Source organism: Tasmannia lanceolata, unplaced genomic scaffold, assembly GCF_043159265.1.
Source record: "Tasmannia lanceolata isolate RefF3 unplaced genomic scaffold, GAP_Taslan_0.1 ptg000002l, whole genome shotgun sequence".
Classification (NCBI taxonomy): Eukaryota; Viridiplantae; Streptophyta; class Magnoliopsida; order Canellales; family Winteraceae; genus Tasmannia; species Tasmannia lanceolata.
In genome coordinates, this window is record NW_027518679.1 from 18,040,179 (window position 1) to 18,065,394 (window position 25,216).

General features: G+C 38.5%; 1 protein-coding gene across 7 annotated transcripts; it reads left to right on the plus strand.

The window, feature by feature from the left end:
* Positions 1 to 5,148: 5,148 nt before the first annotated feature.
* LOC143882904 (fluoride export protein 1-like) lies at positions 5,149 to 20,451 on the plus strand. 7 transcript variants are annotated; one of them, XM_077386338.1, is made up of 8 exons: positions 5,209 to 5,303; positions 6,234 to 6,289; positions 7,240 to 7,614; positions 15,204 to 15,281; positions 18,367 to 18,465; positions 18,718 to 18,910; positions 19,174 to 19,577; positions 19,985 to 20,451. In XM_077386338.1, exons 3-8 carry the CDS (start codon positions 7,249 to 7,251, stop codon positions 20,201 to 20,203), a joined length of 1,359 nt encoding a protein of 452 aa, XP_077242453.1. In that variant the 5' UTR covers positions 5,209 to 5,303; positions 6,234 to 6,289; positions 7,240 to 7,248; the 3' UTR covers positions 20,204 to 20,451. The 7 variants fall into 7 exon arrangements, 6 of the variants coding, with proteins under 6 accessions (XP_077242488.1, XP_077242453.1, XP_077242422.1 ...); XM_077386410.1 differs by lacking the exon at positions 5,209 to 5,303 and adding an exon at positions 5,916 to 6,169 and having other exon boundaries at positions 6,267 to 6,289; XM_077386373.1 differs by lacking the exon at positions 6,234 to 6,289 and having other exon boundaries at positions 5,149 to 5,303.
* The last annotated feature ends 4,765 nt before the right edge of the window (positions 20,452 to 25,216 follow it).

Here is a 25,216-nt window from a genome sequence, read left to right on the forward strand (position 1 = left end):
GGACCAGTTAAATTAGGTTTAAGGTGCTAGATTCATAATTCAAGTGCTAATGTCATGTTTTTCAATTTGTAAACTTTGGTTAGCACTTGGGCAAAGTCCTTGGGCTATGGACTTATGTTTTAATAATATTTAGGACCTTTGAAAATGATTTTCCATTAGATACAAATACTTTTCAAGGTTAGTTTTGAAAAATGATTGAAAAACACTTTGAAATGCAAGACCACTTGAAAAAGATCTTCAATACAATCTAGAAAATATAAAATACTTTAACTCCCTGATTACATTAGTTTCAAAGGTACTCGGGCTCTTGGGCTTGCAGGTGAACACTTGATATGGCTTTGGTACATGTGACTTCTCTTCTTGAATCATCTTCACTTTGAATGCTTGAGATTGTCACCAACACGTGTTCATCTTCAAGCTCTTCTTGACATTATGCAAGGCATACTTGTAGGATCTTTAAGTTGAGTTCTTGACTTGAACATTTTCCATGGATGATGTCTTCATTGAGTGCAAGCTCTCTTGGTTCATTTGTGCATGTTGATCCTCAAGCCTTGTGTTATATTGTATTAGGCTAATGACGATATGACATGTGAAGTTCCTGTTTAAGGCACAATACTCTAAGGCAACACATTAGTCCATAAAGACTAATCAATTTAAGTTTGCTAGCAATAAAAACAACAAGATAAAGATGATTAGTTGAAACCATGGGAAACCTTGGGCTAACAGCCTCAAACCTCCCCAATTGAAGTTCTATTTTCACAACCGTCAAACATAGATGAAACATTGGCATTTTTTTCTATGTTTCCAGCCTTGGCTTTTCAGCCTTTCTTTCGATTCCAGAGATTGTTTGAGTCACGATTAATGATTGTAGGTAACATAAGTATTTGGATGGTGGTAATCTGTTATTTTGATTATTGTACTAATGTGCTTTTCATCCTGAATTGACCAACTTCCAATTTTGATTACAATCTTAGATAACTGTCAAACCGTGAATCCGAGGTTGGTCCCACTAGTATAAAAGAAAACAAAACTATTCCCCTTCTACAAAAGGAAATTCCAAAGGGATTTCTTTATTCAAGAAAGTCAAGACAAACCTTATCTATCAACTCAAATATAAAACAAAACCAACTATCACATGCAAGAGGACGCTATAAAAAATTGGGGTGTGCTATCAAACACTTCTTTTCAATTTCTAATGGCACTAAAAACGGGACATCCTTTTTTAATACCTTTCTTTCCCTCTTTTCTCTAAGCTCTTTTTTTTTTGTTTTTTTTTTGGGGGGCTTTTGCACTTTTGCTAACGAGTGCCCTAACAAAACTCTTTTTTCCATTTCTCTTCTCTCTTTTTTTCTTTTTTTTAAATGGGAACACAACAAAGACGAGACATTTCATTATTTTCTTCTACTATTCCTTTTTTTATTCACATCCCATTCCCACCCAATAAGCACAAATTATCTGATACGAATTCTTGAAGATTACAGTGACTTCATTCAGAGAAGTTGCAGAAAGGGAAAGAAGAAGGAGTAGAGGAAGAAGAAGAGCAGAAAGAGAGAGAATAATATCTTTTTTTTTTCTTCTCCTCTATTGGTCCCTTTTTACATCATTTTATTGGTTCTGTGTTTCCCTAACGGATTGCTCACGTGGCAGTCAATCCTAACAACTAATATTCTCTTTTACTATTACTGCTGAAAGACAGATTAACATAGCTGAAAAATAGAAAACTAAGTGTTATTCCCTGTTTGGCACTATTCTGATATGTAATCCTCGAACCAACGTGGTTTGTTCCTCTGCCTTTGCCTATTGTTGCCCTCCTCTGTTTCATCGCGTGATCCTTACATCTCTTCCATGTCCTCACTCTGTTCTGGTAGTGGTACCTGAATTACCTGGTTGCTATCATTGCCCACCCCTGGAAAACTTGCCTTGTCCTCAAGGCATAAGTGGGGAAAGGCTGACTTTATACGAAGTAGATCTTCCCATGAAGTGTCTTCTGGCAACAGACCCTACCATTGAACCAAGACCTGACTGACAGGTTTGCCTTGTCGAAGTACTGTTCGTTGGCCCAATATTGCTAGTGGTGAAATGAGCGGTTGATTATTGACACTTTGAGGTGGTAGGACACAAACCGATTCTGGAATAGTTCCATGGAATGGTTTAAGCTGAGAGATATGGAAGACGGGATGAATTTTGCTTTCTGCTGGCAATTTCAACTTGTATGCAACTTGACCCACTCTTGCAAAAATTTGGTAAGGACCATAAAAACGCTTATTGAGTTTCTGAGAGGTGCGGTGACCGATCGATTGCTGCCTATAAGGTTGAAGTTTGAGTAACACCCATGTCCCCACATCGAACTGTTTATTTACACGCTTTTGATCGGCCATAGATTTCATCCGTGATTTTGCTCTAGTCAAATGGGATTTGAGGCGAGCTAGAATAGCGTCTCTTTGGCTTAACTCTGTATCTACTGCTTCAATTGATGAAGAACCTGGAATGTATGCTGGTAGTGAGGGTGGAGGTCTACCATAGACTGCTTCAAAGGGTGTCATTTGTATGGCACTTTGAAAAGATGTATTATAGGAATATTCTGCCCAAACAAGTAAGGAATGCCAAATCTTCGGATTGTCTTGGGAGAACGCTCGTAAGTATTGCTTGATACAACGGTTGAGAACTTCAGATTGGCCATCGGATTGAGGACGATAAGCTGAAGAAAGGTTCAACGATGTTCCACTCATTTTGAACATTTCAGACCAGAATCTACTGGTAAAAATAGGGTCTCTGTCTGAGACGATTGACTTGGGTAAACCATGGAGTTTGACGACAATCTCAATGAATAATTTGGCAACTTTAGTAGCATTGAAGCTTGTTGGTAGTGCGCCCAGGTGTGCATATTTTGATAATCGATCAATTACTACCATTATCGTTGTGAATCCATTTGAGAGTGGATGCCCTATAATGAAATCCATGGTAATATCGTCCCAAATGCGATCAGGTACTGGCAGTGGTTGTAACAAACCCAGAGGTGGTGAAGTAGAATATTTTGATTGTTGACAACCTAGGCAGTTGCGAACAAATTGATGAACATCATCGCACATCTTAAGCCAATAGAAACTACCAGAGAGCTTTTTAATGGTACGAAGAATACCAGGATGACCTGCTTGTGGCGTGCTGTGAAATTCATGGAGCACAATGTTTCTCAATGGTGAATCTGAACTGGGGGAAAGTCGATTCTTGTGGAATAGAAGGCCATTTAGGGTTGTGAATTCAGGAGCAACAATACCTTGGCGTAATTGCTCGTGCAAGGCTATCAATTCAGGGTTTGTAGTGTTTTCCCACTGGATGTCACTGGAGATATTGAATATGGGATTAGAAACTGCCAGGTGGAAACTACTTGGGACCAAAGTTGAAGCATCGATTCGTGACAATGCATCAGCAGCCTGGTTGTCCTTGCCTGCCTTATAAACAATGGTGTAATTGTATCCTAACAATTTACAAAGATATTGCTGCTGCTGAGGTGTTTGGATTACTTGGGCCATTAAGTTTTTCAAGCTTCGATGATCAGTATGAATGGTGAATTCTCACCCAAGTAAATATTGACGCCATTTCTTCACTGCCTCTGTTATTGCAAACAGTTCCTTAACATAAGCTGATGCCAGTGCCATAGTGGGGGATATCTTCTTGCTAAAATAAGCGATTGGATGTTTATTCTGCATAAGCACTGCTCCGGTGGCAATGCTGGAGGCGTCGGTCTCCAGTGTGAATGGTTGTGAAAAATCCAGAAGTGCAAGAACAGGAAGCTGAGTCATCAATTTCTTGAGTTGTTGAAAAGATTGATCTGCCTCGTTTGACCACAGGAATTCATCCTTTTTTAATAAGTTGGTAAGGGGAGAGGTAATGGTGGCATAATGTTGGACAAAGCGTCTGTAATACCCTGTAAGACCCAAGAAACCTCTCAGCTGCCTCAGTGTCATAGGTGTTGGCCATTGCTGCATTGCTCTGATTTTCTCCAGATCTGGTTGCACCCCTTTGTTTGAAACAATGTGGCCCAGGTAATCGATTGTAGATTTGCAGAATTGACATTTGCTTAGCTTAGCAAAAAGATGATTAGATAATAAACATTCCAAAACAGAGGTTAGATGTTGAATATGATCCTGCAGAGTTTGACTATAAACCAAAATATCATCGAAGAAAACGATGACAAACCTTCGTAAAAATGGTTTAAAGACCATGTTCATGGTGCTCTGGAAGGTGGAGGGTGCGTTTGATAATCCAAACGGCATGACTAAGAATTCATAGTGTCCGTCATGGATGCAAAATGTTGTCTTGGCACAATCCTCTGGTTTCATTCTAATTTGGTGATAACCGGAACGGAGGTTCAGTCTGGAGAAGAGCACTGCCCCATGTAATTCATCCATCAGTTCATCTATAGTGGGGATTGGAAATCGATCCTTGATCGTAATGGCGTTCAAAGCTTTATAATCCACACAGAAACGCCAGGTTTGGTCTTTTTTCTTCACAAGAAGGACAGGGGATGAGTAGGGGCTGTGACTGGGGATAATAATTCCTTCATGTAACCATCTCCTTAATCAATCGTTCGATTTCAGATTTATGGAAATGAGGGTATCTGTATGGTCTAACGTTCACAGGTTGTGACCCCTCTATTAAATGAATTTGATGATCCATTGGTCGACGGGGAGGGAGGCCAGTAGGGTATTGGAAAACCTGTTTAAATTGGTGCAGGAGGGCAGAGATTTCCAGTGGCAATCCAGTCGGAAATGATAGCTGGTCAGGTTCTTCTTGAGGTAGAACAGGAGAATTTGCATCAAGACATATCAACTGAAAACAGGTAACAATGGAATTGGATTTGGTGAGGCATTTTAATCCCCTTCCTCTATATATTTCTAATCCCCTTCCCAATGAGCACAAAATTTTGCATGCCCTTCCTCTATATATTTTTCCATTCTCTCTTCCCATCGTGAAGGCCTATCCTTATCCTTTTCCTTACACAGGATATCATTAATGAAGCAATTAAGGGTGTTTTTATCAAATACGGGGGGGGGGGCCTATATACACGGCACAAGGCTAATCTTCAACAAAGTTAAGGTGGGAAAGCTTTGGACCGACCATTTAAGTCAAAGCAGAAAAACGCGTCCCGCCCTACGACTGCTGGTGGGCAATATCCACTGTCCACGTGTACAGCTTTTTTTTTTGTAGCCTTACCTTCGTTTTATAATAACTGTACAATTTCCATTGGGTCGAAAACTCGAAGCGCTTTGGATCTTGAAAGAACAGCCTCTCTATTTTAACAGGTGAGTTCTCTCTTTTCCTCGATGATAAATTCGCATCCCATGTAGGATAATTTGCATCCCTTTTAACGTGAATTGTGGCAGACTTTAACTATTTTTAACGTTACAAGGGTGCGAAATATCCTACATGGGTGCGAATTTATCATTGCCCTTTTTTAATTGGAAAAGACTTCTAAAACGGAGCTCCGTTCTGTTCATCCACCGGAGATTGGTAGGTAATTATTGAAAATTTATCCCTAAAATAGGGGTATTTTGGTCATTCCAGTTAGAACAAGAATCGTTGGGACGATGGGGCCTTCTTTCTTGTCTTGTGTTACAAAAGAGCTTTTTGTTTCCAACTTCCAATACTGGCACTACCATGTTTTAATAACTGCACTAACTCAGCTTGTCTTTTTATTTTTGGGAACTGTAATTACCTTTGATAGTTGTTTAAGTAATATGAGACAAGATGAACTGGTGCGATTATCAAAACATGATAGTGCCAAAATCATTAGTCATACTGTTATCGTTTTACAAAACCCTTTACAAAAAGTGCTATTTTTTTCATTTTCTATTTATAAAGTGTTTCTGCTTTCGAAAGTCAAAACAAAACCTACCATCACATTCAGTTTTAACTCCATTGGTTTCTAATTCCATCACACTGATTTTTTTTCTTCATCTCTTCAATATCTCTACTTTTTGAAGTGCTTTCATCATCAAACAACCTTTTTTCTGAATTATGGCACTTCCTTCAAGGCTCTCACATACTTCAATCAGTCCACAAGCCTTTTCTTCAAACACTGCGGCACATACTGCAGAAATTTGAAGGTCATTGTAAATTGCTAAAGCCTCCATCTCCCAGAGCTCAACATCATTAGTCTTTTTTTGTGGTACATAACTCAAATACTCTTCGCTAATTCTAAGTTCCTCTATTTTTTCATGCAATTCACATAGGTCTGACTCCAACTTTTTGTTTGCTTCACGAAGGCATTCGATCTCCTCAATCCAATGTAAGTTATCTTCTGATAGCGTGAGGACCCGCTTATCTAACTCTTCTTTTATCATCAAATTGGTCTTAGCCTCATCAAATTGCTGCCTGAGACTCTCAAAATCTCGACGTAATTCAATGTTCTCGCTCTGTGTAGCTTGGATCTTCTCATCTGCTTGTGAGAGCTCCATCTCCTTCTGACCCAACAAATCCTTTCCAATTTCAATTTGATGCTGCAACTGTTCTCTTTCATTTCTGACTGTGTTCAACTCATCCCCCAAAATCACCGCACAACTTTGACACTCTTCCAAGGGATTGTGGGTGTAGATATATACCAACACTCCCTCGGTTTGATAATGGCACTCTCCATATTATTATGGGGATTAAAATGATCAATGTGCCTCCTAGAACAACAGTACCATCTAAGTTATTCACATATGACATTATGTGTGTTCTGATTCGTTATTCATCTGTTATTCATCTTTCACATTCATACATATGGAGATTTTATGCGGTGAAAGCCCTTATAGTCCCTTATTTTTCAAAAAGTACTGTACGGACCACACCATATAATGATCTAAACCGTTCATATGATGGGCCATAACGTAAATAGGTTGTGCCCAAAAAATCATTTCCATTGCATGATCTTAACCCATCGATCTATGGATGAACTGCATATTATGGAAACCTCTATAGATCGGAGGGATAGGATCATCCTATGGAAATGATTTTTTGGGCACAACCCATTTACGTTATGGCCCATCACATGGACAGTTTGGATCATCCTATAAAATCTCCATATGCTAAAACTTTATTTTGGTGATATTGGACTAAACATCATTTCCTATAAAATCTCCATATGTTAAAACTCCATATTGGTGATATTGGACAGTTTGGATCATCCTATAAAATCTCCATATGCTAAAACTTAATATTGGTGATATTGGACTAAACATCATTTCCTTCTTGCAGTATCAGAAAATGGAACCCATAAATGGATATGTTCATGAAGGATCCGAAACAGTTCAGCGTGACATTAGGAACCCAGAGTTTGTTACTCAATCCGAAAGCTTTTCTCATTTGTCTTATCAAAAGGATGTCGAGATGGGCTCTTCATTTGGTAGGAGGAAAAATGCTGGTTCCTGGAGGAAAAACTCTACAAGCTTTTCCCAAGTACTTGATGATATAAGTGTTGCACAATCAGGAGATAGTGGAGATCGATCATTTCGCGGTGAGGGATGTAGCCGGAGTAGCAGTCTACGGTTTGGGCCCGATGAGCTGTTATCTGTTGAGGATGGAGCCAGGGAACTTCCTGAGGATGCACAGTCATTGAGCCAATCCTCCAAGGTCAGTTAAAGATGAATGTCTAGGAGAGGAAATGTCTGATACATGTTACTTTTTTTTTTTATAGAAATTGCTGCCATCGTTATCTTTGTTGAAGTATAAATGATTAAATAACACCAACTCTAACAGCTTAAACTTTTGGAGTGATTGATTGTTTCACGTGGTATCAGAGCTATTACCTAATGGCATATTCTGGGTTCAAAACCCAAAAACTCCTTGATATTAAAAATCCACACATAGGGCCAACCCAAAAAGAGGGACAGCACATGAGGGGAAGGGTTGAAGTATAAATGATTAAATAACACCAACTCTAAGGGGCCGTTTGGATACGCGGATTTTAGAATCTTGGATTTCCTCAAAATTGTAGATGGGAGACAAGAGAACAAAGAGACCAGCTGTCGTTTTCTGATTTCTTGCCCTTCTTTCTGACAGCAAGAGAGCATGCGATCGTCCCATGTTTCCAGGTTTTAGAAATCTCAAGTTGGGGGAGAGACTTCTAAAACCTGGATTTCTTACTTAAAATCCAAGAAACACTGTTAGGACAGCATGCAGCAGCTTGATCATGAACCCTCTTTTATACTGTTTTCAAACTAAAACCTAGATTCTAAAATCCGCATATCCAAACGGCCCCTAACAGCATAAGCTTTTGGAGTAGTTGGTTGTTTCATAATCCTCCTGTTAAAATGAAAGCTTTGACAGTACAGAGTGGTGTTTAGAAAGGGGAAACCCATTTGACTAGGTTGTTATTTTTCTCTTGAGTAGTTTGAATCAGTCAGCCTGCCATAATCAATAAGCAAGCAAGAAGCTGAGTAGTGGGATGTCAAGAAAAATAAAATGCTATCTATCGACTTAAGGTATAACCGTATAAGGCAATGGTGCAGTATTTTGTGAATATATGTGCCTGTCAAGTAATTTCGAGTATTGTTGTCCACATAAATTGGATAAAATTTTGTGCAGACATTAGTAGCATCATCGGTTTGTCCAACTAATATCAAAAAATAAATTGATTTTGATCCACAGGAAGCACGCGATATACAGATATTCATAAATCTTGAATTTTAATTGTCAAAGAAATAAGAAATACCTATGAAAATCAGATATGTGTCTCAGTATAAGCAGCTATGGCTTCTCTAGCAAAAAAAAAGATCAAAACTCCATTAACTTGAGCAATCAATCACTTGATCTTTGAACTCCAAAACTCTAAACTATGAAGGCTCCATCTTCCACATACTTATTGCTTCTGACTGAATTTTTATCTTTTAGTTGTTTTAGAATGTCTAGAAAAGCAGCCTCGAATGAATTAATATCAATATTTTGCCCATTATTTATCTTTCAACAAATGTAGTGCAAGTAGGGATCGTTAGTAGCTGAGCTAAAATTCCCCTTTTGGGTCAAGTATGGACAAAATTATTTTCAGCAATTTAACAAAAGAAACACTTCAATGCAGACTCATTCAAAGCTCACGTGATTATAGCTATATGTGTTTTGGACGAATTATAGTTATACTTGTTTTGGAAGAGCTACTATAAGGTGATGGTCTTGTCTGTATTTTTCATTATGGTGCAAAAAAACTGGGTTTCAAGATGATTTTGTGCTCTTTGAATGCCATTCTATTTAGACGGTTGTTTTCTGTGTATACTACGGGCAATAACAATTTATGGCTGTCATTCGAAAAAAACAATTTATGGTCTTGAAGGTCAAATACCGTGCGATTTTACCGTCTTGTGAAGGCTAAGTGATAAAGGGAGTTGGCCTCGTGGTATTGTGTTTATGACCAAGTTCTGTAGCTCCCAGCTCCCTGAAGTCTCCAACCAGCCTTCTGTAGGAGATTCAGTTTGAAGTTTTTCTTCTGTCACAAATTACGATCCAAATTCATCACCTCTATCAACTAGTACAATTTATTATAATGTATCTTCGAATATGTTTGTACCTATCACATCCAGCCTCTGATGAAAAATACATACATCTATACCATAGAACTATTTTAGACAACCCGTACAAGTGTGGCTCTTTGGCTTAAAGTCATGGGTATGCTTCTCATTGACGCGCGTTTGAATTCCCCCGGGCTTACCCGTTGCCCGTGGCTTACGGGTGATTACCGGCATCCATAGGGAATAGTCCTGCCCTAAAAATTGGGGTGGGGATGCCCTATGTCATAAAAAAATTAGACCTCCTTGATCATTCATGCTAAATCTTGGTCAACATCTTTCTATGAAATGCATATCCATATATGATTCTCTTAATTTGTCTCCAATGTTATGTTACCTACATAGGGAAAAAAAAGAAGAAGCATACAACAGTTGTATTTCGCCGAGAACGACTTGTTTTAGCGTATGAGTGTAGCTTCAACTCCAAGAATCCTTGAACTTATGCTCTAAAAACATAAGCCCCATGTAAACAAAACACTTCAAAATTACTGCACCACTCCCGTGCTTGTTAGTGATACTTCAATTTTCAACTATACAAGTCACACACAAAATACCGGTCCCACCCCCGTGATTCTTTTCATCATGGAACACACTATTCACAATCTAGCAAGTTGCTACCTGTACACCTCTTCTTGTAACTCTCTGTGCAGCATAGAAAATCTCATTGATTTGGCAAAGGCAGCAATCATAGACAATGACTAGCTTCCGGCCTGTGTTGTATATTTCAGAGGGTTGTAAACTTTCTAATATTAAGTATAAAAACAGTATCTATGTTGTAACATGGCATATTTTGTTACATTGACTAAAACAAGAGGACTTTTGGTTTAACCATCGAGCAAAAAGTTTCATCATAGTCAAAACTCTTGAAATGCATATATGTATATTTCTGGTGCATGTTTGTCATGTCTTAGGTTAGACTACGTTAGCCATTTTATTTCCAATTCAAGAGGCATCATTGTGATTGTTTTAAGTTTACAACTAGGAAATAGTACAGTCCTTTGTTCTTGCTTAGAACCTATTTGCTATTAAGAGAGTCTCAAACCTTTCATTATGTTGTTGAGTTGATTTCATCCTTGTAAATGCACTCAGAACCCTCATTATTCTCATGTGGCTCCTCCAATTCCCATATTTCAAGGGACTAAATGTTTGTGGTTGTAATGATCCAGATTTTGACGATGGGGGCTCTATGTGTTATGATTACTTAAGTTTCAAATGGTCTGGAAGGAAGGAAACATGTTGAAAGGATAATCAACTATATGAATTGAACTTCTCCATTGTATTCCTAACTGGAGATGACCTTCTCAATTGCTCTGTTAACAAATAACAAAACTGTATGATTGTGTTTCTTGGTACTGCAGATTATGTGTGAAGAACTTGACCAAAGAAACAATGCAACTCCTTTCTTAATTAATGAGATAAAGAATTGAATAGTACAGGCTTCTCTTTTGGATGAAGAGTTGGCAAGGGAGCCAGAGTTAAAAATCTACAATAAGTTAATAGCCCCTTCTTGTAGAGAAAACATTTTCATGTTGAACATCAATTCTTTAGAATGTAGCATTGGTATCCTTTGTCCTTTTCATTGTAATCAGACGGTACACATGAGTGCAGTTTGTTGTAAATTTATTTCATTCAACCTTTACACATGGGTGAAGTTTGTAGTAATTATATTTCATACATCATAAAATAAGAGAACCCATTTTCTCAGAATTACTGATGTGTATAAGAGAATAACAAAGATATGCCAAAAGTTTTAGACCCTAGAATGAAATCTACCTATTAGACAGATCTATAGAATGCCATTCAAAAAAAAAAAAGAAAAAAAGAAAGAAAGAGACTGATCTGTAGAACAATGGCACAGAAAAAAGAATCCTTGGACACCAACGATTTTTAAGAGTGTTAAGAACACTGTCTATGAGGAATAAAATGACTCTCATTATATCGAACGAGACCACCTCCATTTGTACAAAAATACTTATATAATACAATACTCAACTCAACTCAACTAAGCCTCTGTCCCAAACTAGTTGGGGTCGGCTAATGAATCCTTTAGAAAATTTTCATGAAGAAGGTGAAAGGATCTACCTGGCTCAAATTGACCAAGTCTAATCCTGACACTAGTTGGGTTCATCTACATGGATCATTTTCTTCCATTCTCTCCTATCCAAGGTCATGTTCTCTGTTATGTTCCTAGCCCTCAAGTCTTTCCTCACTGTTTCTACCCAAGTTGTTTTCGGTCTGCCCCTACCTCTTTTTACTTATAGAAAACAAAACAATATAAAAAAAAAAAACCTTTACAAGAAAATATCTTTCATTACGCGCAGTAGTATTAAATCTGCAAATGTGATCCATAGTTTATCCTTCCATGGAGGTGAATCGGCACTTTTGTGGAGTTTTTTTTTCAAATGGGAAAGAGCTCAGCACTTTTGTGGAGTTTTAACAGGACTTTCTAGCAAAGTTTGTTTCCCATCGTAACATAGGAGAGCTCCCTACGTTAGAATCATGAATATCTGTATAAGAAAGTAACAAAGATATGAAATAAAGAATTGTAAGCTCCCAAAAAATATATGCCGATAGATCCATTGAATAAATGTGCAAAGGCAATCCTTGGCACACCAAACTTTCATAATCTTATGCAAATTGATATTGGAGAAAATAAATGATCTTTATTGTTGAGGCGCAAGATCAAAACCTAATATACTTACACAAATACTATGCAATGATATTTAAGCAATACAGATAGGAAGGAAGGTAATCCTTGTAAAATAAAAAATATTCTCATTATGTCAGACAAATATAAAATCTGTTATTGTAACCACAATTTAGAATAAAATGTTTATATTCACTGGAGGTGATTTGACACTAATGTATCATTTTCAATTGGACCTACTGTTTATTCTAGGGTTTCTAATATCCTCAGTATGCCAACTTGGTTAGCATGAGTATATTACCTGCTAATATGATCATTCCGAGGAGGTTTTTGTATCTAAAAGATTTTTTTTATTCCCAGTATCTGTTATGGGTAAAAAATTATTATGGAATTATACAGATTTGCTATTGAGGATGGGTTGATACCTTTTTTTTTTCCCAACTCTCCTTGATCTTAGAGTCAGAACTCCTTTTATATTGTGAACCTTAAGAAGCTTTATATTGCTTCATCCCTCACAAAATATCATTTCGTTGAAGGTCATGAATGTTGTATCAGGAAATGCCTTAAGGATACCTCATGATCAAGATATATTAATGCTTTGAGGGTTATAGTGGAGAATTCCTTGATCTAAAATTCCCTTCAAATTTACAGTTGAAATAACATGTGAATGTCTAAGACAACTATGGAGCCTTGGTTTGACATTGCTGTGAATCTGCACTTCATTACATTTTTCTAGAAAGGCAGTAGGCTGCACCCAGAGCTACTTACAATGTAGTGTTGGTGAGAAAGGTCGTTAGTTATGACTAGATTGTCGGGAATACAATGTGCAATTGCGGGACATGCCATTCTGATATTGGTGCATCGGCCTCCCGTCTTCCAAATGAAGCATCCATTTAGCTGGCCAATAAAAATTTACCTTCTTGGATGTATTGCCATCTGGATATAACCACAAATCAACAATCCCATCCTCCAAGAATAATTGTGAGACGTAATTTCTGATTCCTTTTCCAAATTGTTAACTGATGAAGTTGTGGGACATATACACTCTAATGAAGATTACCGAACTATTACTTCCGTAAGCGTTTTATAATTCAATGGTCTCAGACGTTAGAGGTGATGATTGTATGTTATGTACTTAGGTGGATAAACTGGATAACCACATCCATTCCTCCCCCCCCCCCCCAAAAAAAAAAAAAAAATTCTCATGCTAGGAAGAATATCCAGTTCTCCCCCAATCAGATGGACAGAGGCATGTATTTAGTTGGGTGACATTACACGATAACCAGCGATTGGTCTCATTTATGTTTGGTCATTCAAAAAGCTTTATTAAGTTCGGTAGAAAACAAAAGAGGGAGGAAAAGGGGGGAGTTGGTTTTTATTGAATGAGATTGATTTTTATTGAATCACATTTAGTAGACTAATTTAGTTATTTAATCCATTGCCTGCACTCTTTTCTTCTCAATCCATAATATTATCTCATGCATCAGAAAGCCCGACTTGGAACAGTAAGATGGTTTTGGCTGAAATCAAGAAATTTGAATATCCTAAGTTGTTTGTAATAATTAATTGTTATAAGATTTTGGTTGCTTTCTACCAAAATCTAGCCTGTATCTCATTCAAAACTTGTCAAGCAAACATGATTATGCATATCTGAAGATAGTTTTTCATGGTTGCAACTTTAGTACAAGGTTGAGAATGAGCATTCATTAAGGAGTTCAATTTAGCTAAATAGTTAGTTTAAAGAATGGCTGTCGGACCATGATAGAGGAATACTTGTACAGCATTCCTTGAAAAAATGAGCTTCATTCCATAGATATCTAGTTGGAAAAGAACCATTTATGGTACTTTCCGAAACCATGTCTTGTAAAGTATCTAATTAGCTACATTCACCTAGATCAATGCGTGACATCAGAACACGCTATAGACACTTCTATGAAATAAACCAGAATAAGAAGATAATTGAAGAACATCATATATTGATTGCTTTGAATGATGATCAGAAAAGTAGTGTATCATAGGGAATGTGGAAGAAGTAAACCACTACTCAGAAATGATAATTATCCAGCCCATTTATTGTAGAGGGGCAGGTACAATTTATTTGAGGAGGAACCTTGTACTAACCAAAATTCCATCTTGAATAAAATTTTGGACTATGTAACTCGTCATCTGAAATTTGTGGCATGCACTATGATTGAAGGAATCATCTGTTGCTACACTTTCCTATCATTTCTTGTCTATCCTAATTAATGATGTGTATGCCATTAATTTTATACCCTCTCAGTGTATTTTCCTTCTATCCTAATTAATAATGCATCTACCATTTAGATTCCCAGATTTTTCAATAATAGTGTATATCCTAAATTGCACATCTATTGCGAAAAGATGGATCTTAGTGATCTTTCAATGCCATAGTTGACGCCAGGAAATATAAGATACACATTATTTAGGTAGGTCAGTCCAATTAAGAAATCTGTGTAGAAGAGATTAGGGTTCAAGCAAGGTTGCTTAAAGCATTACACCCAAGGTATCTAATTTGGAATACCAAGTTTGTTGTCTCCAGCCCCTATATATAGAGATACACTAGGGTTATTGACTGGTTAATGGACTCCAGCCCATGTAGGCCCACTACACCGGTCCATTATCTTATTGGGCTTATATTAAAACATATATAGGGTTATATTATATACCCAACAATCTGAAACCATGATGGTGTTCAATCAAGAAACTCTATTCCAAGGTTGTTATATGCCAGCACACCAGTGTTCGCTATCTTCTTCCATGTGTGGTTGTTGCATTTCCTATTATCCACCTCAAGACTAATGTTGTTTTAGAAATCTGCAAGCCAATATAAAAATATGCTGTATTTTTCACATGATCTTTGTCCAATGATTTTTAAACATTGAAATTAGTACTTTTTCATATGATAAATAAAGTTCATGAATACCTCCTGGTCATGAAAGACCTTAAAAAAAGGAAAAGAAAATCAGATTACTGACAGATGTTATCTTTATTTGCAGGATAATCAGAAGAGTTTTCCTCCGTCATTGAAGTATATTTCATGCCTTATTCATTTAGCTGTCTTTGGAATTATGGGGGTAAAATGCTACATTTCTCTTGGCTCAGCACTGAGTAGATTTCTCGTCAGATGTCGTATAGATATATTTTGTTTTTTTTTAATTGGTGTATAGATATATTATGTTCATCATTACAAAGACTCCATTAATCCTTATGGAAACTTCAATATGGTTGACCATTTCAGAGCATGCTCCATTCCACTTTCTTCAATTGCTACTTGTATCATTAATTCCTTTGTCTTGCCAATGTCTTGGCTATTCATCCAAAATTACATTGCAAAGGAACCTGCCGATGTATATTTTCAAAACAAAAAAGAACCTACCGATGTTTTATTGCTTGTAGTTCAGTGAAATAACTCTGGACAACCTAACATGAGAAGCAAAGGACATTAAGTTGTTTATGAAGGCTAATTATGGTCAATTAAACATGACCATATCATTACCATTGTTCTGAAAATCAAATCAGATTATTAAACTTGTAAGTACACCTTGTCGAAAAATAGCGAGTGCTAGTCAGCTACCATCCTTGATATAGGTTGTTTTCCTGTGCTCCTGTAAGAAGTCCTTCCTATACATGATGCGCTTTTTATCCTTCTGAGTCAATGCAATGACCCAATTCGCCGAGGCTGGGATGGCCTCTGACCTAAGCGGGGTTGCACCGTAGGGACCCGTAGTCTCCAGAGTGTTAGTCTGCAGGTAGCGACTCGAAAATCTGATTTACTTCCAAGCTGGTGTAATGGCATGATTAGTTGTTGTTTCTCCCTCATTCTATAGCTCTGTTGTTCGTGTAGTCATGAAGAAAATCAAGTCTCAACTTTTTCTTTTTGCACTTACTCTTCCACACCAGTGCATAAGTGACGCAGCCCAAGGCCTTGGTAACTGTTGGTATGCGGAGGAGATGGAGATAATATAAGCCGAAAAAAATGACTGTAAAAAATGATGCAAAATCAGGATGGAGAGGAGAGGGATATAGGTTTTATTCGAATATGAAAACGGGGCCACAATGGTAGGAGTTTTCTCGCCTTCTAGGGGATTTGGTATTCTGTTTTCTAATATTTGGTTGTTTCTTAATCTACCAATAGAGGGAGGGAGGGAGGAGTTGTTCCCCATGCACTGTTGGCCTTTATGGTCTTTCAAATTAGAAAGAAAACCATTTTACAGCTACAGTGATGAAACCGTAGCCTTGGGTTGGGTGAGGAGGGGGTGTTGTGTTTCCAGGTCAAATTTGATTGCTATTAAATCAAGGGTATTTTTTAGAAAAATTGCAAGGGTTTAGTTGAGAATGGGTGGGAAGTGAGAGGCATTTTGGACCATTCACTATCATTAGTCAAACTTAACAGTGCACCCTCCCTCTTCTGGATTTCCTTTGTTTGCATCAGGAAGCTTTCTAATCAATTTATGTATCAATAAATGCTTTTATTTATCTATTTATTTATTCTGTAGATACTAATCAATAATCTAGGGAAGATGATTGGTGATGTTGTCATAATAGAGAAGACCAGGAAAACTGTCATCTTCGTTTATAATGGTATATTCAGTGAAAACATAACAAGGCAGTTATCAAATAGATCTTTCCAATACATGTGGCAAAGTTCCTAGTATCAGCAAAGCTTCCTGACTCTTACAAAGCCACCTTGAGATTAGTATTTATTCACGAAATCTAATAGAAGAATAATAAATGGAAACACTGTCATGGAAGTCATTCTGAATTTTAAGATACATAGGCATGTGTCTTACTCTTAGCATATTAGCAAATAAGAAAGAATGCACCTGAGATTCATATTACATCTTGTTGGATATCCAAGTCATGGAATGTTTATTCAAGGCAATGCACTATTTTCAAGAGGTGATCAAGAAGTCGTCTGAGAACAGAACATCCATGACATGTCATATTGAAGGTTTTAGCCATGCATTGGGATGCTCCACTCCATGGACATTCTGCCTCAAGAGATTTTATATGATGAGTGGGCATCTAAACACACAATGGCGGTACTGCCCTTGATATTTGATCCAACAGCAGCGCACTTTTTGAGAAGTTGATGTTGGATCAAATATCAGGGGTGGTACTTCCACTGTACAAACCTTTTAAGTATTTATACGCCCACTCATCATATAATTTCTCCAGTCTCGAATGTTAGACTTTTAAACACACCTTCTTTTGTGGGCCCTTATCTCACCACAAGCAGAGCACTAAGTCACAAGCTTCAAATGAAAGAATTCATGTGCATCTGATACTCCCCCTCAAGCTGAGATTAGTCTCCAATGCATCAAGAGGTTGCTACATAGATGACTGCACCTATTACTAAACCCGCCATACTGTTAGAAAACTAATAATTAATAGGCCCACTATAGTTAGAATATTAGCATGTGGTCACTGACTGAACATATTGAGGCTTCATTACTATGGCAGCTAGTTCCTCAGCTTCCCCCTTGGTAAAAGATGGTATCAACCAGTCTCTATATCCTCAATTGTAGTTGTAGGATAGAGAAACCAAATTCATGAAGAAAATTGGTAATAGTTTAGTTGCTTCATACTCGATTTACTGCAAAAGTAATAAAATGTGGATTGAAGGCACCCTTATTAATGTATCTGGGATTGCACCCCCATCTCAAGTATGCACGAGAGGGTAATGCCACTGAACTAGATGACCTCAACTACTGTTGAAACCCTATTTTAGAAAATCCATTTAAAACTTTTGTCAATATTTTAAACTGGGAATCTAAACTTAAAATATGGCTTTATGAGTGTTTGAGAATTAAGACCGGTCACCTCTAGTGCTCTGGCCAGAAATTGTGAGAAACCTGCTGTAACCTGTTCTCCCCATGCAGGGTTGATACCAAAGAAAAAAAGGAAAGGAAATTCATGTGTACTCTTTCTCCATTCAAAATGCAGAATACGTCTCCTTTAATGCTCAATGCACAACAGTATGATGCCTTTATCATACATCGTTTGATCTAAATAGACAGCAAGAAATATATCTGTTGGGCATAGTCATTGGTTTAAGCCATACAAAGCACTCTAGAAATATCCATACATCTAATTCTATTTGAGAGGAGCTTGTGTAAAACTATTGTCTAGTATACTTACCTTTGTTATTGCTTCTAGGTGTTTGCAAGGTATCTACTGCAAAAGCTATTCGGACCTAGTGTTGCTGGTACCACAAGCGACCAAACCCCACTCTATCTTGACCTTCCCTCTAATATGGTACTCTCTTTCTCTCTCTCTCTCTCTTGTTTTAAATGCTATTTTAGAGAGATGATATCTGCACTCCATGACTTTAATAATGGCCTTCTCTCTTTTGCTTTATGTAATTAGCCAAAGGCAGTTCAAATTCTCAAAAAGCAATCAGCAACCAAGTATAGAAATGTTAAACAAACTCATAAGTGTCATTATTAAACAAGCGAGTGCAGTTATCATTCCCTTTTTTGTATTGTTATAATACATTTTTTTATTCAGGTCGGATCATTCTTAATGGGGTGGTTGGGAATTGTGTTCAAAGCAGACATAAACGAGGTGTCCGACCTGTTAGCCATTGGTCTGACCACCGGATTCTTGGGCAGTCTCACCACATTCAGTGGCTGGAATCAGAAAATGCTTGACCTCTCTGCCGAGGGCCACTGGGTTAATTCCATGGTTGGTCTGCTCATAGGTGAAAAAAACAAAAAAAAAGTAACTTCTAAACATCAATGTTAGAGAAATCATCAAATGTGAAATGCTCACAGTGGATGTTTTGCTATGGGTGAATCTTATTATTGTCCCGACAAGATCTCATTAGAATGGGGGAGTTGGAGCCACTTGGCCTCACTATAACCCACTTCCCATCATCTCTTGATTGTTGATCAAACTGTGATAAGGTTCACCTACTGTGTTCGTCGTCACATTGTTACTGACTGCATTTGTGATTGGTTGTAGGAATGCTGCTTGTGGTTATGTTGATCAAGGTGGGGGTCGACACTGCCACAGGTTTCAGATATCTTCTCAATCGACGCGGCATGTTGAACTCGAGCACTTGGAAGGTGGATAGTTACAAGGGACAACTAATTCTCTTTTCTGTGTTTGTGTTGATGTTGGGCCTACTGTGGTTTATTAGTGTGGCATCGGCTCGGATCCACTTGGAGAGAGACCATATCAGTGCTGAACTGTGGTTGGCTTGCATAGTAGGGCCCCCCGGTGTGTGGCTCAGGTTTGTCTTGGCCAGACTCAACGGTCGAGGTCTAGGAAGGAACGGTTTGATGAAGTGGTTCCCATTCGGGACTCTAGCCGCTAACGTCTTTGCAGCTTGTCTTATGGCAGCCCTGGCTACAATAAGAAATGTGGTAAGAAATTGAATAAAAAATAAGGATCCGATGTGAAAAAACAACACTGAAGAACGCTCTCATTTTCTATGCTACTTGATTGGACTGGCCTGCTGGAAATCAGATACCCTTTGGTTTCCTCTGTAACATAGGAACAACGGCAATCACTTCGAAGGTGAACCACTGCAGAGTGAGTACTTCGTTTTGAAGTGGCCCACCACGAAATGGCTTACCTCCTCTTACTTACCCGCCCTGGAACTTACCATACTGAAAACTATCCCTCTCCCATAATTAGACCACTTATTAAAACTATTTTCCCATAGCATCATGATGTTTTCTTGTGTTTGATTCAAAAGTATTTAGATTCAATTCATCCCAAAAAAGAAATGTTATTAAGTTACATCTAAGAGGTTTAATTTGTTGTGTAGGTTGCTACAAAGCGGTGTGATATCATCGTGACTGGCATTCAGCTTGGGTTCTTAGGATGTTTGAGTACAGTTTCTACTTTTGTTGCAGAGGTTTATACTATGGGTACAAGTGACCATCCACGGAGGGCGTACTTCTATTCGATGGTTACGATCATTCTCTCCTTCGCCTTGGGTACTTTGATTTACTCTGTGCCCGTGTGGACGAAAGGTTATCAGTAAAAGGCCCTCTATATAAATTCTTGGGGGCATTCATGGGCTTGAAAAGGTTGATTTTTGGCATTGGTGGGCGAGGACATCATGTTGTTCAGTGGAGAATTCTCAAAGACATAGGAAGAATGAATTAGCAATGCAAAGTGATTATGTAAATCGAGCTTAATCCATCGTTAGATTGAATGTTGATGCCGCCATTGTACTGTGACTACTGTCATCTTCTTCTCTAAGGAAGCTCACACCATCTTAGTTGGCTTCGCATGAGTGCATAGGAAAATGATACTGACATATTGTAATGTTCTCTTACATTCTTCCACAGAATGACTAGGCCGATGATCACCCATCAGAAACAATGCAAGGATCAATTTTTGGGCCCCACAATGGGATATATGTATAGTCAAGGTCATTGATCTTGTAGAGCATCATGCAGCAATTCGCATTGGTCTTGGTCCTATGCCGAATGGACATCCCATGCAAAAGATAAAGGAGTGCAAATATCAGAACGCGGCCTAATAGATCAAGAGGCTAGAATCATCCAATCAAGATGTTCTCTAGTCTCATCAGCACTTGGCTCAACTTGTGATTGCCCGGTCATTTTCACATCGTTCATGTGGAGGCCAAAAAACTGTCCTTTTGCTCTTCTAGCCTTTTGCTTTCTAGTATACCTATGAAAAAAAAAAAAAATTGCTCATTAGGCTTTCAAGTAATGCAAATGACTACACAAGACATCTGGATCAGAAGAAATCGGGCCGAAATGGCAAGCAATATTGCACCCTATATTCCGAAGGTTGTAACTTTGCTTACATTTACGAGAATCATCACATAGGACTCTGGGGGACCCTAAAATTATCTTCTTTTTAAAATTGATTGGAAAAGTGATTGAGTAGTCGTTCTTATGTAATTTTTATGAATCTCAAATCACAAGTCCAACATCGATCCAAGCCAACTGAGGAGGTTTCTCACAATTTCTGATCAGAGCAAGCAATATTGCACCCTATGTTTTGTGAGCCCAAACCAAACTGAGAAAACCAATTAACTAGGTAATATAGGGCTCGAGACCTATGATTTGTGAACCCAAACCCAAACCCAGCATGCCAATGAACTAGGTAATGTAGGGCTCGAGACTTATGATTTGAGAACCCAAACCCAAACCGAGCAAGCCAATGAACCCGGTGACAGAGAGCGCTGCCTAGGCTTTGTTATTTTAGACGTCTTGAACAAATATGCAGCAGATCATGCGATGGAATTTTTATCATTCTGTTTTCAGAAGAGAGATCATATCTCTCTTGTTATTTTCCAAACAGATATCTGTTGGCGGTTTGCCCCCCTTTGGTCCGGGTGCGTGAGATAGGGTCTGTGTGTGTGATCGTGTGTACGTCGTGTATGTGCGGGTGTGCCAGCCTCTTGCAAGGCAAGGGTCAGGAATTCAGTTCGAAGGGGATCGAAGACCGAAACCTTTTCGTCCCCTGGGATTGGAATTCATGCGATTGAGAAGAAGAGAGGAACAAAACCTCATCCTCAAGTTCCAATGCCTTTACATAGATGGAAAGGACTTTTTATATGGGAAGTGCGATGTTTCTTACTTATGCATACAAAGTGAAAGGAAACAAGGAATTTAAAAGTAAAGAGGGGGGATGCCCCACACGCGCGGGGCATGGAAAACCCTTAGGGTCGACAGACCGTCCAACTCAAACCAAGCAACAAAACAAGCACAAACCCAATGGCAGTGCGAGTGATAAAACGAACTAAAGAGAGAGACTCACCGAGGGATGAATCCATTGCTTTCTTAATCCAAGTACGGCTACATCTGTGGAAAAGTAAAGGGTACAAGTACTAAAAAGTAAAGATAAAATGCTAATACATGTTTGGATTTTGGTTATGAGACCTCTTCCTTGGAGACAGTTGCATCCTTATATAGTTTTATTTGGGTAACCGCTCCTCATTATCCCACGTTCTTCTTGGAGGAAAACATTTTGATAACTACGCATGATGGATCACCTTATTTTCGCATCCTCCATAGTACGGGTGGTTATCTTCCACCTTCCCATGACCGGCAACAAACATGTCATGTCCTTGAGTCATCTAAATCGATAGTATCACACTGATTCAATCCCATTTCACCGATTGTCACTTTTAGGGTACACGTGCTTTAATGTATATCTCAACAACTGCCCACTTATACCATTTTGGTTTACGCATGTTTCCCTTTACATTTATTAAGTGCCATCGTGCCACATATTTCTATTTACCCGATCAATGTAGACGGTCACTTATTAATCCGGCCATTTATGACCGATAGAATCCAAAATGGGTGTAACCCGCGCATTTCATTAGTCGACGAATGAAGACCGATGGAATGTATCTTGAGTGTGACCAGTATTTTAATTCCTTTGAATTGACGTCTCTTCATTTCTATGCATTAGAAGCACATTTAGGAACACGTGTTCACTTGGGACTTGAGGTTTCTTTCTGGGTTCCGTGAGATAAACTTGGAGAGCAGAAAAAATGGTGGAAATCATATCCTTTATTTACTCCATGTAAATTGAACTTTCACGTCGCCTTTTCACTGCCTTCAAGATTTCTTTTCTTGTTTTTCTTTTTTCGTTTCCTTTTCTCCTCGAGTCATGGCATTTTCTTCTTCGTCAAAACCCAAAAAAGCCACGCCTTCTCAAGTAAGCTTCAACAATGATTCTTCCCCTTCAGATCCTTCTGCCAAACTTCAGATACTGACGAGTTTTCAAACAATCAAATGCAGCTCTCTGTACAGCCCAAGTATTTACACCAACCCGATGCAGGTTCTTTCATCTTGGGTCCTCATTGCCTAGATTCTTCTCTCATGTATGTCGGCTTTCCTTTCCTCAAAATGATAAAGTGGAATTCCACTTCCAAGTCTCCAAATCTGCTCGTCTAAGATCACGTATGAGGTCTTGGCCATCAACTAACCCTTCTTGGAGACATTAAGTAGACCGAATTTATAAGGAAAAAGGGGATTCCATGAAAGAAATTGGTATTTACCATGCCATTCATTTAACAAAGTTTTGTACTCGCACTACTCGCTCTGTATTGTCTGCTGTTCTTCTTTTTTGGTGTTCTATCACTAATTCTTTTCATTTTAGAGTAGGTCCCATGAGTCCAACACTTCTTGGCACCACGGATTTAACCGGGCTTCCTTCTTTTGGGGAAGAATATTCCATCGTTTAAAATATCATCGGAGACCTTCACTGATTAGTGGTTGGCAAAGGATCGGTCTATGGTGCTTATGAATCTTTGTACCGGAAGTCGAGCGAAGTGGTGACCGACCAAGAATATCTAGCCTTTCTCGTACTTTTGGTATGCCAATTCTTGTTCTGTTCAAAATCTTACAAAATTTTTAAAGGCAGTTTGAAACTGGCATTGGTTTTATTTCAAGGCCGGAAGCTTGCCCTAGGTTCCACATTTCTCGCAGTCCTTTATCGAGGATATCTTGACTTCGTTAGCTCGAAGGGAAGATCTTCTGGTGGTCCTCTTTGGGTTCTCCAATTATGGCTTTATGCATATTTCCCTGAGATTCAGCACCATCCTATAAGCAATAAAGATCATCTTACAATTGGTTTCGAGTGTACTTTGGCCAAGAAGAAGTCTCTCACCTTTAGGATTGTCTGCTCTTCTGTTTTTATTTGAATACCCCAGTAAATTTTGTTCCCATGTTCTCCACCACTTTGGGTCCATCATGGTTTCAAGAGTCAGCCACCTTTTCTACACCCTTAGATCAGAAGTTATTGACTGACATTTGGGCCGCTTACCTGATCCCTCATGATCTTCATTTTGGTCTATCTTTAGATGCTAATGGCATGGATAACTATGGGGCAGAAGTATACTCTCCCCAGTTGCTAATCGCCAATTTGGCTTGACACAGTCCATCCCTTATCCATTCATTAATTCTGCCAGTCCTATTCTCTTTGACCAGAGAGCTTTTTGGTCTTTAGCTGAAACAATACCAATTTCCTCCATTACGAAGAGTTAAGATCGGCCTTTGATCCTTGTCTATTCCTCATTCATCCCGAGTCGACCGACTCCTTCAACTCCTGGTGGAAAAGGAATTCTGATCCATTTCTTACTGTCTTTCCATAACATCTCACAGTCGACCCCGATGTGGAAACTTTTTCTGATGAATGCGAACTAGATTCTGAAGCTGTCAATCCTCTCTCTAAAGAATGACTTGGTAAGATCTTAGTCAAATTGTCCCCTCTTTTTTACTCCATCATTCCTTTCTTCCATGACTTGTGTTTCACTGACGGGTCATCTGAGGTGATAGTACTCTCATAAGTCGAACTGAACATGGCGATTCCAATCCAACTTCTTCTATGAGACTAAGAATAAAAAAAAGGCGGTAAAAAGGAAAAGACCGAACAAGACTATTGCTTCTCCGAAGAAACAGGTAATCTTATCAAGCATATTCTATCATTCTTGGCGTACTTCTATTATTTTATTATTCTGATCACTGTTTAACATAAACATGTCATTTCTCGAGAGATTCTCCCTCTTCCTGCAACTTCTTCCAGGATGAGAACATAGAGCTCTTCCTCAAAAGCTCAGTCAACTCCTCAGACGGTTTCTCTTGAAATTGCTGATCTAGATGATTCTTCTCCATTGGGTGTTCCATCCTCGCCTCCTTCAGCTCATGGAAAAGCACAAGTCCTTGAACAACTATTCACTCCAAAGTCTAGCCCAGATTCCCTGGAAGAGGTGGGCATGTAAGAACTTCGTAGTTTGTTCCATGATGAAAAGAACCGCAGGGTTGGGACTAGTCTTTTGTGTGTGAAATCCCAAAGGAGAACCCAAGAGGGGGGGTGAATTGGGTAATTTAATTTTTTACCTAAATTACAAGGGAGTGTGAGATTAATCCTAGTCTACTCTAACCCTTGTTCAACTAATATTATAAAGCTAACAAAGAGATTAACAATAGCCAAGAGAAGGAGGATGAAGAGTAAGGAGACCACACAACGATTTATAGTGGTTCGGTCACAAACGGACCTATTTCAC